General features: G+C 50.6%; 1 protein-coding gene across 1 annotated transcript in view; it reads right to left on the bottom strand.

Moving 5' to 3' along the window:
- Window positions 1-12,084, bottom strand: part of LOC104283995 (ubiquitin carboxyl-terminal hydrolase CYLD-like) — a 13,507-nt gene extending 1,423 nt beyond the window's left edge. Inside the window, exons 1-13 of the mRNA XM_009882256.1 lie at window positions 11,623-12,084; window positions 11,262-11,543; window positions 10,979-11,048; window positions 9,924-10,144; window positions 8,907-9,060; window positions 6,577-6,715; window positions 5,818-5,928; window positions 4,409-4,500; window positions 3,282-3,348; window positions 2,077-2,209; window positions 1,180-1,288; window positions 858-976; window positions 131-350 (exon numbers count right to left, since the gene is read on the bottom strand). Of these exons, the coding sequence (XP_009880558.1) occupies window positions 131-350; window positions 858-976; window positions 1,180-1,288; window positions 2,077-2,209; window positions 3,282-3,348; window positions 4,409-4,500; window positions 5,818-5,928; window positions 6,577-6,715; window positions 8,907-9,060; window positions 9,924-10,144; window positions 10,979-11,048; window positions 11,262-11,543; window positions 11,623-12,084 (2,179 nt within the window). The remainder of the gene's footprint in view (window positions 1-130; window positions 351-857; window positions 977-1,179; window positions 1,289-2,076; window positions 2,210-3,281; window positions 3,349-4,408; window positions 4,501-5,817; window positions 5,929-6,576; window positions 6,716-8,906; window positions 9,061-9,923; window positions 10,145-10,978; window positions 11,049-11,261; window positions 11,544-11,622) is intronic.
- Window positions 12,085-15,000: the final 2,916 nt, after the last annotated feature.

The following is a 15,000-nucleotide window of genomic DNA, read 5'->3' as shown; positions in this document are numbered from 1 at the left end:
GTGTAGGGGACTTCAGAGGAAAAGGCTGACTGACCAGTGCCTACGTAACGACCGCTGCAGTCCCTCACAGCTGCCCACCATGCAGCAGCCAGCCGCGATCAAAGCTCCGAGCCCACCGCCACCTCCTCACCGTGCCTGTCAGCCATGCTGTCGAAGAACATCCAGTGTTCGTTCTCCGGGCCGTATTTCACAAAGGAGACGTAATGACTGGTTTCGATGCAGAGCACGGCGAAAAGCTCCATCTTCTCGCGAGGGACCTGCTGGCTGCCCCGGGGGCTCCGGCTCTGAAACTCTGCTGGAATATGCAGCCTGGTTGGCTTGTGCGTTTTGCGTCGGTAGTGGGAGTGAACCTGAGGAGAGACAACGGGGTGGCACAGCTGAGTGGGCAGAACCAAACCTGGCCTGCCGGAAAGAGGAGCATGCAGGGGTCCGACCCCTAGTTTATTCCCCACTGATACCCCTCCCGCATAGCCAGCTCCTCCCTACATGCCACGGAATGGCATTGGGTTGAGAGGTTGGCAGCAAGAAGCTGAGGCAGGAGCCTGCCATCCTCCAAGAAAGGTCAGAAAGCTGTAGGAACGCTCCTGGTGAGACAGCGTGGAGGGCCCAGCGCTCAGTCTGTGCAGGATCAGTCCTTATTTAGGCTCTGCGTAAAGCAGAGGGACCGATAACGCGCGGCACCTAACCCCGCTCTTGCAGGTGATGCAGGTGGTGGGACTGATGGTCAGGAAGGAGCTCCTCTGTGCCCAACCTGAAGGGCTGCAGGGACAGCAGGGGAAACGCAGGTATTTTGTGGGGGTTCAATCTGCTGTCAGCCACCAAGGCAGATTTCGTGAGCAGCCAAAGAAAGCAAATACCTGTCTGGAACAGGAGCTGCAGAACTGCTTCAGGCCCGTAGCTGCGAATACCTTGTCTTTAAAACACTCCGAACACTCCAGGGTGGCAACGTCGCCGCACACGCAGCACTCCCTGGGACCTGCAGGGGCAACAGGGGTGAGAGGATGTGTCTTCTCCGGGTCTTACCTGAAATCCAACTTGTCTTGCCAAAACTGGTGTTCAAGGGAAGAAGAATCACACCATGAGCCCACCTTACATCTGCTCACAACCCAAAGAGGCGAGATCTGTCACCCGGTTGCACGCAGTCCCAGCCGGTGGCTTTACCATTGCCCAACAACTTACTGTCAAGCAGCAGATCTGTTATATCCAGCTCCAAGGAAGGAATGATTTTGCTGAACATTTTATATTCCTTCCCAAAACGCGGCATTTGGATAATGAAGCAAGATGGGATCTGGGAAAAGAAAAGCAAATGAGTCACCAGGGCAGAAGAGACAAGTCCCAGAGACTCTTCTCTCTGTATTGCTGCTGGGAGTAAAGACTTTCTGCTCCCATTATTCACAAGACAAAATAGCAACAGGGAGCAGGTCCAGAAGAGGGTCATGAAGATGATCAGAGAGCCAGAGCTCCTCTCCTATGAGGACAGGCTGACAGAGTTGGAAGTTGTTCAGCCTGGAGAAGAGAAGGCTCCGGGGAGACCTTCCTGCAGCCTTCCAGTGCCTAAAGGGGCTACAGGAGAGCTGGGGAAGGACTTTTTACAAGGGCATGTAGTGATAGGATGAGGGGGAATGGCTTCAAACTGGAAGAAGGGAGGTTTAGATTAGATATTAGGACAAAATTTTTCGTCCACTCTGGGGTTAGTGAGACACTGGAACAGATTACCCAGAGAAGCTGTGGCTGCCCCATCCCTGGAGGTGTTCAAGGCCAGGTTGGACGGGGTTTTGAGCAACCTGGGCTGGTGGGAGGTGTCCCTGCCCATGGCAGTGGGGTTGGAACTAGATGGTCTTCAAGGTCCCTTCCAACCCAAACCATTCGATGATTCTATGGAAGCATTGCCCTCTTTCCAGGTCACGCTCAGATACCCCCAAGACCTCTCTCTTGTGGCCGTATCCTGCGTCTTTGCAGTGTTGGATATAAGACATACCAGACCCACTGCAGACTCGCTGGCAGGCACAGGTTATGTTGGAGGAAGCAAGAAAGAGGGAGAAGACAGCAGCATAGGCGGAAGGCCACTGGGCTCACCTCCACTAGCTTCAGATTGTAGGACAGAAAGGAGTGTTCCACTAACTGCTGTACATCAGGAACCACCAGATCCTCCTGTTTGTCCATAAATATCTGGTAACAGTAACAGTCCTGCTCCTTCCGGCCTTCTGACCTGCAAGGAGTAGTCACGGGGCTTGTTTACAGCTGAGCTCCCAGAGGACATACCAGTTTCATCCTGCAAGAACTTCTGGGCCCAACAGCTACTTGGTGCAACACTGACATGAAGCACTTTTTCCACCCAGAAATACTAAATACACGTAATGAGAGGAGGATACAAGCACCACCTTCAGTCTCATTATCCCTCCACAGCATCACATCCTGCTCCCACGAGCAAAACTCGGTTTCCCCTTGTCAGTGTAAATATTAAAAGACATTTCAGTGTTTTTAAAAATCAACTGCACTACGGCACAACCAGCAAACTCCTTCTCCGATGAAAGATGTATTTATAACTGCCCGTACAAAAGCCAGAGAGCAAAATTCGGTGCATTCAAAAGGTGAGCTGTGTGCAGAAGATCTCCCCCAACCCCTGCATCCCCGAGCCAGCGGAGAAAGGATTTCCTTCAGATGACCCTCTGCAGGGGAGCTGCAGTACAGAGTCGTCTTTGTGATCAGCCTTTCCGAGTACTCCACGATCTACGGCTTGACTGACGTCTCAACAAAGGAGCACAGAAACCGAACAATCCCCTTCTATGCTCCTGAACAAGCACAGTTATTTTTGGCTTCCTTCAGCCTCTCATCCTTTTTGTAGAGTCCTGAAAAACTGGGACTGCATCCATGGACTGCCTGTTTGAGAGGTTGCAGGACCTGAGCCAGCTTGACAGTCTGGACACAGCCCAAACGCATCCAAAGGCTGTCAGATACCGCTGGCTCCGCGCTGAAGTCGGACACTACATTTCTCAAACGGCTACTGGCTCTCCCTAAGGATGAGAGAAGGTTTTTATCCTCATTTTCTGAAGGCGGCACCTCCAGGGAGAGTTTGGAAGTGTCTTGTCCTGGATGCGTCACCTGGGACGAGGTCACAACAAGCAAGATCACACGGACAGCAGAAAGGAGCTGCACGCAACTCACTGAGCTGTGCCTCCAAAGCCTCGATGAAAAGGGGCAAGCGACACCCGGTGATCGTGAGGCGGATAACTAACGAGCTTGGCCTGGGTAAATCGTATTGCTTAGATACAGAAACTTACTGCAGTTTCAAGAGTGGCTCTATTCCCAGGATCTGATGCATTATGAGGTTGAGGAACTCTTCAGGATCTGGAAGGTCAGAGAAAAGCAGGAGTCACACCACAAATGCTCCCTTGCCCCACCGCATCCAGAAGGCAAAAGCCACCAGACAAACACGAGCCAGCCTTTTGTCAACCTGGAATCTCCTCTTTTACTCTAGGTAAGGGGACAATGAGGTTAAACGCTGAGAGCGTTTGGTAAATCCGTAAATCCCAGGATGAGCACGAAAAAAAACAAACCAGCCCTCAAGTACTGCTCTCTTACAAACCGGGCCACCACAGCGACGCTATCTCAGAGACCTTAACGGACATTTACTGCTAACACCAGCAGTATAAACTCAAAGTGAAATCGGGGACAGCTATGGAAATTCAAGAAACTGGACAGTTAAACCATCCCCGGCTAAAATAAATATACAATAGTACAAAACACAAGTGCTGTTCACTGACAAGATACCTGTTGTAGAATCGATGCCGCTTATTTACTATCCAGGTACTTATCAATTGTGGCAGTGACGTTCGGCATCGGCGTAATCCGTTTCCTTGTTGTAAACAAGGATGTGCCTGGATGGGAACGCGGTGATTGCAACCAGAGGGAGGTGGGCATCAGCTGTGGGTGTTTTCTGTCTTACTTAAAACAAGACTACAGTCTTTGAGGAACCTAAAATAAGTTAAGGAACTCAAAGACGAGCTGATCTTGGCAAAATGATAAATCAGGCTGGATTTTAGCAGGGACACAAGGGATGAATTTATTAAGGCATAACTCAAAGTATAAAGGTTGAAGAAATTTCCCTTCTTTAAATTCTGTTCACACAGATCTTCCTCTCCCCTCCTGGTGGCAACAGCTGCCACCAGGTAGAGACCCCGCAATCCCTATCTTTCTATCAGACGTTAGGACAAATTTCAATCGAAAAACCTGTAGAGTTTTAAAAACCAAAAGTATTTTACATGTGCGTTTTTCCATAAATGAAGAACACAGCAGGCGCATTAATGCACGTGCCTGGGAGAAGCATGCAATTAAGTTGTCAGCCCGGTGCCTGGATGAGGCGGCGCACAGCGACGCAGCCCGGGGAAGGCCCCAGAGAGCACATTACCTTTCTCGGCGTTGGTAAAGCTTGAACACTGGCCCTTTTCAGTTAGCTGCTCCCTAAGATGCATCACGCTCCGAGCCCTGACGAAGCCGGTCCTAGAAAAAAAGAAACTGCTGTAGATGATCTCTCCAGTGTATGTAAATCACAGAATAGTTTGGGTGGGAAGGGACCTTTAAAGGCCATCTAGTCCAACCCCCTGCCATGGGCAGGGACATCTTCAACTAAATCAGGTTGCTCAGAGCCCCGTCCAACCTGGCCTTGAATGTTTCCAGGGATGGGGCATCTGCCACCTCTCTGGGCAACCTGGACCAGGGTCTCACCACCCTCACAGTCAACAATTTCTTCCTTATGTCCAACCTAAATCTACCCCTTTTCAGTTTAAAACCATTTCCCCTTGTCCTGTCACTACAAGCCTGGTAAAAAGTCTCTCTCCATCTTTCTTAGAAGCCTCCTCTAGGGACTGGAAGGGGCTCGAAGGTCTCTGCGGAGCCTTCTCTTCTCCAGGCTGAACCCCCCCAACTCTCCCAGCCTGTCCTCCCAGCAGAGGGGCTCCAGCCCTCCCAGCATCTCGGTGGCCTCCTCTGGCCCCTCTCCACCAGGTCCATGTCTCTCCTGTGCTGAGGCCCCCGAGCTGGAGGCAGCACTGCAGGGGGGTCTCCCCAGAGCGGAGCGCAGCAGAGGGGCACAATCCCCTCCCTCGCCCTGCTGACCACGCTGCTGGGGATGCAGCCCGGGATGCCGGGGGCTCGCTGGGCTGCCAGCGCACGTTGCCGACTCATGGCCCATTTTTCATCCCCAGGTCCTTCTCCGCAGCGCTGCTCTCAATCAAATCTCAGCATCACAGAGCACCCCAGGGTTGTATTTCTGCAGCCAGTACCAGGACATTAGTCCTCACGAAAGATGCTAATGTCTATTTTCAATCAGGTCTCCATGCCTCTCTTCCACACCTCTCTAGGGAAGATGAGGAAAGAACCTGCTATCTTTGATACAAATGCCAGATAATTTATCTTTCCTGCCACGCTCTACCCTCCTCTAGCCTGGCACTGCATTCTGCCTTTGGGACTAACTGATGAAGGCAATGCCACTGCTTCATCAGCTCCAGGGTTCCCCCACAGCGATGGTCTGAACCCCAGGAAGCCCCTTTTTGTCCTTTGACTGAGAACTGCAGCTCACAAGGCTTCAGTCTAAGCAGGGGAGACTCACACACACACAACAGGAGTCGTGAGAGCCGCACAACCCAGGAAAGGGACCAACTGGAAGAGAAACCCGATATTAAGACCTTTGGATTTGGCTCACAGGAGAAACCCCTCCAGGTAGCTGCTTCCCTCAGTGACGGGTATCATCTGACAGGGCAGCAGAGAAGGTACGAAGGCAGAAGGACGACTTCCAGGATTCCCACATACTACACTCACTTTCGGAGGGGATTAACAATCTCATCCCGCAGAATGCTCTGGACGTTCCTGTCACACAGTGGGAAGGGCTTGAAGAGCATGGAGTCCAGCACGGATGTACAGGAGAAGAGGCTGTGAAAAGAACACGACGGGTGTAAGGCTGATGGGTGTAAGGCTGATGGGTTTGAAGCAACAGTTAGAACCAAACCGTTGTGCCTGGTGACAGTCAGTGGATTTTATTTTCAACAGTCCGTGCATGCAATTACAGAAAGGTGAGTGACAGCGCATCTCTGCAGTGAGATAAACCGCATCTGGTTTAATGAACACTGGCAGTAAGCAAGGAAACAGCTCAGAGAGAATGAAATCTCGTACTTTGCAGCCAAAACTGCTCATGGAGGGGCACCACTGAGTCTTTTCCTCTCCAAACAGTGCTGCACAGTCAAGCTGGGAGCTCCTGGGCGGTTTCTTTGAAATGTTTCCAGCCATTACCTCCAGTGACAGAGTCAGCACGGTCCAAGTCCAGAGAACTACGATCTCTCACCGCCCTGCATGACAGACACACGGGTACCTTAGGTCCTCACGAGGGGTACTTCAGGGCCTGAGAACCTACCAGATTAGGAAGGAGATCAAAAAGCAGCAAGCGTTGAGGCTGCGTCTCCACACGGTTATATTCTGCTCTATCCCAGGTAAATTTCCAGCCACCTTGGAAGTCCAGGGAAGCGCTGCCCAATTCAAAATGGACTCATTTAACGAAACGGCACCGCCCAAGCAGGTCCTTACCTGAAGAGAGCTGCGTCCATATAGCAGGAATTACAGTGGCCTTGGATCCCCTTCATCCGCCCTCGCAGGACATGCACCGCTGCCTCGTTCCTGAGGGGAGGAAAACTCTCTGGAGCCTGTGGAAGAACTTCCTGCCCTCCTGCAAAAGAAGGAACAGACGCAACTCCCTTTAGCTTCCCACCTCATTTGGCTCAGCTCTGCCCTTCCCCTATGCCCCAGAGCTCCGTTCCGCTCAGAAGTCAGCACCACGCTCTTCTGCGCTGCTCCTGCTGGGACTCAACGTGCTGGGATGAAGATTTGTCTCTTCAGTAATTCATCTACGGGAAATGGAGACGAAGACATCTCTTCTTCACCAGAGACACACCCTAGCAATCCATACCGCCCCTGCCATCGTTATGACAAGTATAACGAAGACAAAAAGAGCTACAAACGAGCTGGTGCTATGTTATATGCAAGGGTGGGATCTCTCTGTTGGAAGACCTGTGACTCCAGTAGCAAGGGGACAAACAGGCAACTGAGCTTTAATAGCCTCATCCCACTGGCCTGTCATCTCCTTAAGCTTCAAAGGTGGCTTTCTCAATCTGCTCTTTCCTGGTTTCTTCAGCATTCTCCCCTTGTAATTCAAGCCCCTCTCATCATACATTCTTCTTTGTCCCTGCTCCCAGGTTCTGGGCAGTCCTTACATGAATCCCGTCTTCTCGTTTACAGTTTCCAAATCATAAAATCATAGAATCGTCGAGGTTGGAAGGGACCCTTAAGATCATCAAGTCCAACCATTAACCTAACCTGACAAAACCACTTCTAAACCATGTCCCCAGGTAACACATCTACCCTTTTTTTAAACACCTCCAGGGATGGCGAATCCACCACCTCCCTGGGCAGCCTATTCCAACGTTTAATAACCCTTTCAGTGAAAAATTTTTTCCTAATATCCAATCTAAACCTCCCCTGACATAACTTGAACCCGTTCACACTGTCTTCTCAGCTCCGGAGGAATTTCTTTCTGTTCAAATGAAAATACTGACCTGTTCTTCTCCGCGTCTTCTCGTGAATGTCTTATCATCACATCAAGCTCTACATTAATATTGATTTAATCGTCTCTCCCTTTCCAAGCTCCTACTTACTTCTCCGGTGCAACACCATTATCATCTGACATCTTGGCCATGGGCCTGAGTTACCCACTCCAATTCTCCAGAGCCACACGTGCAGTCTACATTTAACACACGGTTGCGAGGCCAGGCCCTAGTGCTAAAACAATTCTTCATATTCAGGTCTCAATTATACAAGACCTTCTTTTCCACCCTGAAAACCACAGGCAGAAGAGCCCTGCCTTGCTTGCAGCGTTCACGATGCCTTGCAAAGACTGTTGCTCTGGGCAGCCAACCATATCCTGGGCTGCATCAAAAGAAGCGTGGCCAGCAGGTCAAGGGAGGTGATCCTGCCCCTCTACTCCACTCTCGTGAGACCCCACCTGGAGTACTGCGTCCAGCTCTGGAGTCCTCAACATAAGAAAGACATGGACCTGCTGGAGCGTGTCCAGAGGAGAGCCACGAGGATGATCCGAGGGCTGGAGCACCTCTCCTATGAGGAGAGGCTGAGAGAGTTGGGGTTGTTCAGCCTGGAGAAGAGAAGGCTCCGGGGAGACCTTATTGCCACCTTCCAGTATCTAAAGGGCCTACAGGAGAGCTGGGGAAGGACTTTTTAATAGGGCATGGAGTGACAGGATGAGGGGGAATGGCTATAAACTGGAAGAGGGCAGGTTTAGGTTAGATATTAGGAAGAAGTTTTTCACTCTGAGGGTGGTGAGACACTGGAACAGGTTGCCCAGAGTTGTTGAGGCCCCATCCCTGGAGTTGTTCAAGGCCAGGCTGAACGTGGCCTTGGGCAACCTGGTCTGGTGGAAGGTGTCCCTGCCCATGGCAGGGAGGTTGGAACTCGATGATCTTCAAGGTCCTTTCCAACCTAAACCATTCTATGATTCTATGACTTCTATCCTCTGTTACGCCTCAACATTTCCTGCCAGCTTCCCCTTCTACAACACATCCACGCCACCCAGGCCTCATTTTTAGAGCCACTCACAATACGTTGCCTTATATTCAATGCCCCATTCTACATTATCCCTGTAACAAAATACTATCTCTCACGTTTGTGGGGCATTCCCTAAAAATACCATCAGGGCAACCTCAGCATCCTTAAAACTGATATCTTTTGGAAGGCTCAAAGAAAGTGAAGAATATTAAAAGCGCCGATTAAGACACAGCGCACGAGGTTTCTCCGTCGCGTGCCTTGTCCCAGCACAGCCCTGTCTCCCCTCTCCCCAGAGAACTCACTATAATCCGCGAGGCGAGGCTCACTGTTGTGCGAACACTGGAAGCGAACGTCAGGCTGGCAGGACTGCAGCTTCACGAAGAGGCCGCGCTTTGGAGCGCAGTGGAAGTAGTATTTGCCCAGCCATTCGCCAGCAGTGACCCCCTTATCTTCATCCTGGGAAAAGAGCATTGAGGAGTAACACGAGAACAGGCTTTCCAGGAATTAGGTGCGATCCCCCATATAGCCGTTTAGTGTCTTAAGAGCTTTGTACGATTTTGTACCCGTTTTGTCGACTGTTTTCATTTATTCTGGTTATGTTTCGAACCTATTGATGCTGCTTATAGGATTCACGATTATTCTGTCCCACATTCCAGTAACATTGCTCTACAAGAGAGCAAAACCAGCCCTTGTAATCATTCTGTGGGCTCTCTTCCCCAGACTATTGTGTGTTTGCCCTCCCAGTTCACCCTCTGACACGTCACAGTACCAGGTCAGCCTGTGAGATCACAGAATCACAGACTGGTCAGGGTTGGAAGGGACCTCTGGAGATCATCCAGTCCCACCCCCTGCCAGAGCAGGGGCACCTCCAGCAGTGGCACTGGACGGCATCCAGGCGGGTTTGGAATGGCTCCAGAGTGGGAGCCTCCCCCACCTCTCTGGGCAGCCTGTGCCACTGCTCTGCCACCCTCAAAGGAAAGAAGTTCCTCTTCATCTTTAGATGGAACTTCCTATGTTCCAGTTTGTGCCCGTTGCCCCTTGTCCTGTCACTGGGCACCACTGAAAAACGACTGTTCCCACCCCCCTGGCACCCTGCCTTTTAGTATTTATAAGCATTGATAAGATTCCCCCTCAGTTTTCTCTTCTCCAGACTAAAAACCCTCAAGTCCCTCAGTCTTTCCTCGTAAAAAAGACGCTCCGGTCCCCTCAATCATCTATATGCAGCCACAAGCTGAAGGTCTTCAAGGAGAAGAGAAGAACAACCAAGACCTGCCCGTTCTGATACACAATCTCACAGCAGGAAATATTTTGCTCCTTACCAGTTCAACTCCTGCCATTTTGTGCTTAATTTGGGGCAGGTAGCCCAACCAGCGGATGATTCCTGAAACCTGATTTCCCTTGTCCAAGGTGATCTGGACCATGGAGTTCACCTCCAGGGCCGAATTCTCACTTTCACACTCCTCACCGCTTTCGCTTATCTCTCGTTTCATTTGGTTTGGGTGTCCCAAGCCCATGTCGGACTCGAACGGTGAAAATAAACCTAGTGGGCAAGAGAAAATGTCAGGTGAGGTAGGAAGCCAACACCTAACGACAGACACTTCTTGATCTCATCTAATAGCAGGTCTACTTTGAAATTATAGACCGCAAGGACAAGCACGAAGCTGAGCAGCAGAGACGCAAGGTGCAATTCCCAGTGATATGGCCAAGCTGGTCTAACAGGCTGCGAGGGGACGATCCTGCTCCTTGTTTCCCCTCTCAAGGCTGCGCACTCCGGCCTCTCGCTGGTCTCGGAGCTAATCCAGCCCTTCACGGAGCCCTTTTGGACTACTGAAACAGCAGCAGGAGGGTTATTTCCAAATTCTTTTTCTGCCTTTAGCGAGATGAATCAACTCGGTGAAGAGACTAATGACAGCACCCCACGGGTTGGCCCTGACAGCTGCACGGTGTCTTTTGATGGCAACAGAGAGATTCCACTAATTTCTTGTCTTGTCCAATGACTCACACTATCGCTGCTGGCATCTGTGCCTTTCCCAATTTGTCTGGCATCAGGAGGAGGCTCCTGCTCCACCTTCTACAGCTAAATTAAAGACTCTTTAACCAGTGGTGCCTTCTCCCCTAGGAAACACTTAGACATTGCAATCACACTCTCTCTTCTTCCTGATAAATGGGGAGACTCGGCTTTAGTTGCCTCATGCAAAGAATTTTATCCGGAACTTGAGACTTTTCCATGGACCTTCTCTGCCTCCTGATCAACTAAGTTGGGACTACCTGAAGCTTTTGTTGGACTTTCAGCTTATCGGTACTCCGCAGAGAAGAAATAAACGCTAAATCCCCAGGAGCGTACACAGGGCTGACACATCTGGTGATAACCTACTTTGCAAGCTTTCCTTCACAACAGAGTCCATAGGGATTTCTCTGAAAATGTCAGTTGTTCCTTCTTCTTCCTGAAAGGAGAGAAAAATCTATCAGCTGAATGCTTTCTCAGACATAGGGCGTTCCTGGAATACGAAGCAATTTTTCCAAACAGGCCCGGAAAGTTTGCATCTAACCTCATGTCCCTTTTAGACATTCCTTCCACTTTTCTTTCAGGTCCCACCAGAACGCAGGTTTATAAAACATCCCCCAAAACCAAGAAAAGGCAGCAAGACTGCTCTTACCGGACAAACTTTAACGAACCATTGGGTTCCCTCCCTGTAAACTGCCATCGCTATTCCTTTTGTGAGGACCTCGTCCACGTAGAAGCTAACAGCATCTCCCACTTTTACAGGAACTCCCTCCTCCGTGTCCTCTTTTGGCTTCTGTTTCACATAGTCGTTGTCCGGCGGAGGAGTAAACTGGACTCTGCTAAACGGCAGGAAGATCCCGCAGTTCCGCTTACACTTGAAATACTCAGTGCCATGGTAAGCTCCATCGCTGCGCCCTCTGTTTTCTCCCTCGCCCTGAAAACACGCCAGAAAGGCACGTTACATACGCAAACGTGAAAGGAAAATAAGCAACTTACTTTCTTGGCCACTTTACCTGTAACTCTACCCCGAAGAAGAACGGAGACAGCACAGCCGAAGTGTTTTTGTAAATGCTCCCGATGTAGCGGATGATACCAGGGAAATATTGCCGGTCAACCTCTACCATCACTTTTTGGCCTGGCACGGCTCGCAGAGCTGCTTCGAGGCTCAGCCTCTCCAAGAAGTAGTTCAAGCGTTCGTTGTGGCCGCTGATGGCCAGGAGGAAGACGGCCGCCTCCTCGCGCACAGGCTGGAGGATTTCAACGTTTATGGTGACGGTGGAGCTGTCATCCAGCATGATGACTTTCAAGAAGCAAGCCGGGGGCCTGTCGTCGGAGAAGTTGCGCAGGTAACTTCTCTCGCTGCAGAAGCACATGTTCCCAGCTTGGAAGTACTTGCTGCCATAGGCACAGTCTTCTGACAGGATGTAATAGCAGTTTCCGTCCCCTGCTGAAGGCAGGAGGCTGGTCATCGTCATTCCCCTGGGTTGTGAGAAACGGGAGAGTCACACCAGTGAAGAGACATATATGTTATCGCAGGATCTAAGAAGAATTCAGGTTGGAAGGGGTCTTGAGCCCAACCCCGCGCTCAAAGCCTCACCCGGTTGAGTTTTGAGCATCTCCAAGAACAGAGATCCCACAGGCCCCCTGGCCTTTTGTTCCAGCGTTTGATCACCCTCATGGTGGAAAAGAAAAAATTCCATCTAACCAAGGTTTGCCACGGTCCCGCTTGTCCCTGTTGCCTCTTGTCCCCTCGCTGTGTGACGAGTCTGGCTCCATCTTCTCTACTAAACCCTCCCAGTAAGAAGGTGCACAGAGCAGCATCTCATCTTTCCTGTTCTCTGCAACACTGTCCAGCCAGAACGGCCTCATTAAATTCCACCTCCTGCTTTCTTTTCATACTTACTTGAAGGAGTGGGGCAAAGGTTAAATTCTGCCTTTTAAAAATTCTCTAAAAAGGGCATTCTAGACTGCGACTACAGCTCTTCGATGTCGTGTTAATTAATGCACGTTAATATTCCAAACACATGCAAAGCACAGCACCTACCACGTTATTATGCTGAGGCACTGATGATCACCATCTTTCAAAACAAAAATATTAAAAGACATTCAAATATCTGCAATCAGAAGTGCGTTTTTGCAGTTAAATTCTAGTTAAGCTCTAGTTAAATTCTCATGCATTTTACCCCTCCCCGTCTCACTGCTGACGATGCCACGCGCAGCCAGGGCCCAGACATTTTGTTACAACATAAAAAAAAAATGGGTGAATATAGAAACTTCATCCTGTGGGCGGACAGAACTGGTTGACCCAACCTGGCCAATATAGAGAAAATAAGAGACGTGCCCGTTTCTAGGCTGTGGAGGAAATTAAGAGAGAGAGAAAAAAAAAAGAGATCTCCATTATGGGCTACCTGGGAGAAGTTTCTTCAAAGTTCGAAGAGAGGAGGAATTGAGCAGATGCAATTAAGGGAAGTAGAAGCACACTCGGGGCACTGCGGCAGGAAGCACCAACGCAGCTGCTCGCAAGAACAACAAACAGGCGGGTTGGGAGGAAAATGTAGGCAGAGCTCAAACAGAAAGGCTGCACAGAGCTCAGCAAGGAGGAGGGCAGCGTTACTGTGGATTTCACTGGACATTCATATCAAGAGAGTTCAGTTTTTAATGTATTAGGAAAAGATAAATCACTGCTTGTGCTGAAAAAAAACCAGATCACCCGATGCCTGATCAGATTCTGGAGCCTTCCTTGTGTTTGGGTTCATTGTTGCAGCTTTCTTCAGGAGCTGTCTCCCTTCCACTCTTATTTTTTTAACCTTAGCAGGCAGGAAGATGGCTCAGAGACCTGATCCAAATGCTGCTGTTCTGCTTTTGGGCAACCCTTGTTTGCTGCGGCTGAAGGTCTGGTCTCAAAACGGAATAACCCCCTCCCAGAAACCCACGGGTCTCCTCAAGTAGCAGCCACTTGGGTCTGCCAGCCTGGCTAATTTTACCCGTACAGCCACAGATTCAAGAAGGGAAAGTGCAGCACTGAGGCAGAGCCCTGCCACGGCGGTGCAAACCAGGCTCGTGCTCTTCCTTCTTTCTACTGAGGGACTCCCACCAGCAGAACACCAAATCTGCAGGGAACCCAGCGGAGTTCCCTCCGGGCTGACCACCTCGAAGCCACAGGGCACTACGGGGGTACACGGGAGAGGCCATGCCAGGGCAACCCCCACCCCACCCCCGCCTTGCTTTGCAATAAGCAAGTTGGGAGGCGACAGCAGGCGGTGGAAGGGGAAGAAGTCCCATGGCGTGCAGCAGTTCCCTTATTTCCCATCCACGCAACTCGCTGCCGCCGTTTTGTGACTCTGACAACAGAGCAAAGGTTTGAAATGCTGTGATTTCTGAAGGCCAGAATTAAAGGATAACATTCTGCGTCCCAACATCCCCCCCCCCCCTTCAGTCTTCCATTTTCAGGACCTCAGTTTTGGGTTGATTGGGTTTTTTTTCCCCTCAAAGTGCTCTCTCCACAAGCAATACAATAAACCTCACTGTGCTTTAAATGCTGCCAAAGGAGGAAAACCAGAATAAACCGTTTTCCTCACCAAAACCCAAGAATAAACCATTTTCCTCATGAAAACCAAGGAAAAACCATTTTCCTCATGAAAACCAAGGATAAACCATTTTCCTCATAAAAAACAAGGATAAACCATTTTCCTCATAAAAACCAAGGATAAACCATTTTCCTCATAAAAACCAAGGATAAACCATTTTCCTCATCAAAACCAAGAATAAAGCATCTCTTGTAACAGCAGAATATGCACAATTCCCTCCCGGGTTAATGGAAATACAAGCGCATCCAGGCCAAGATGCGATATGTGGGCTTGAGGTGCTTTACACGGGGCTGAAACCTGACGGATTGCGCTGAGGGGAAGCTGGAGAGCGCCAGATAATTGGAATTAAAGCGGAATTAAAGCAGTAAATTGAGGTTGGGGCGGGGGAAGGCTCTCCAGCGGCCTGTTCCTGAGGTACTGGGGAGGGGGACAGGGGGCACAGGGAAGAGTGTGACGAGTAGGTCAAGGGAGGTCATTCTCCACCTCTACTTGGCCCTGGTGAGGCCACAACTGGAATACTGTGTCCAGTTTTGGGCTCCCCAGTTCAAGAGGGACAGGGAACTGCTGGAGAGAGTCCAGCGAAGGGCAACCAAGATGATTCGCCTCCCCCCCGGCTGGGCCCGATGGTCGGGGCGGGAGGGTACCCGCGGGCTGCGGCCCGTCCCCGGGGTCCCCATGGCCCCGTGTGCCCATGGCCCCGTGTCCCCATGGCCTTGGCTCCTATGTCCCGTGTCCCCATGGCCCTGGCTCCTATGTCCTGTGTTACCATGGCCCTGCGGTCCCCATAACCCTGTATCCCTGTGT

The sequence above is a fragment of the Charadrius vociferus genome, unplaced genomic scaffold (genome assembly GCF_000708025.1).
Source record: "Charadrius vociferus isolate BGI_N301 unplaced genomic scaffold, ASM70802v2 scaffold393, whole genome shotgun sequence".
Lineage (NCBI taxonomy): Eukaryota > Metazoa > Chordata > Aves > Charadriiformes > Charadriidae > Charadrius > Charadrius vociferus.
This window is presented reverse-complemented; position numbering and strand designations above follow the sequence as displayed.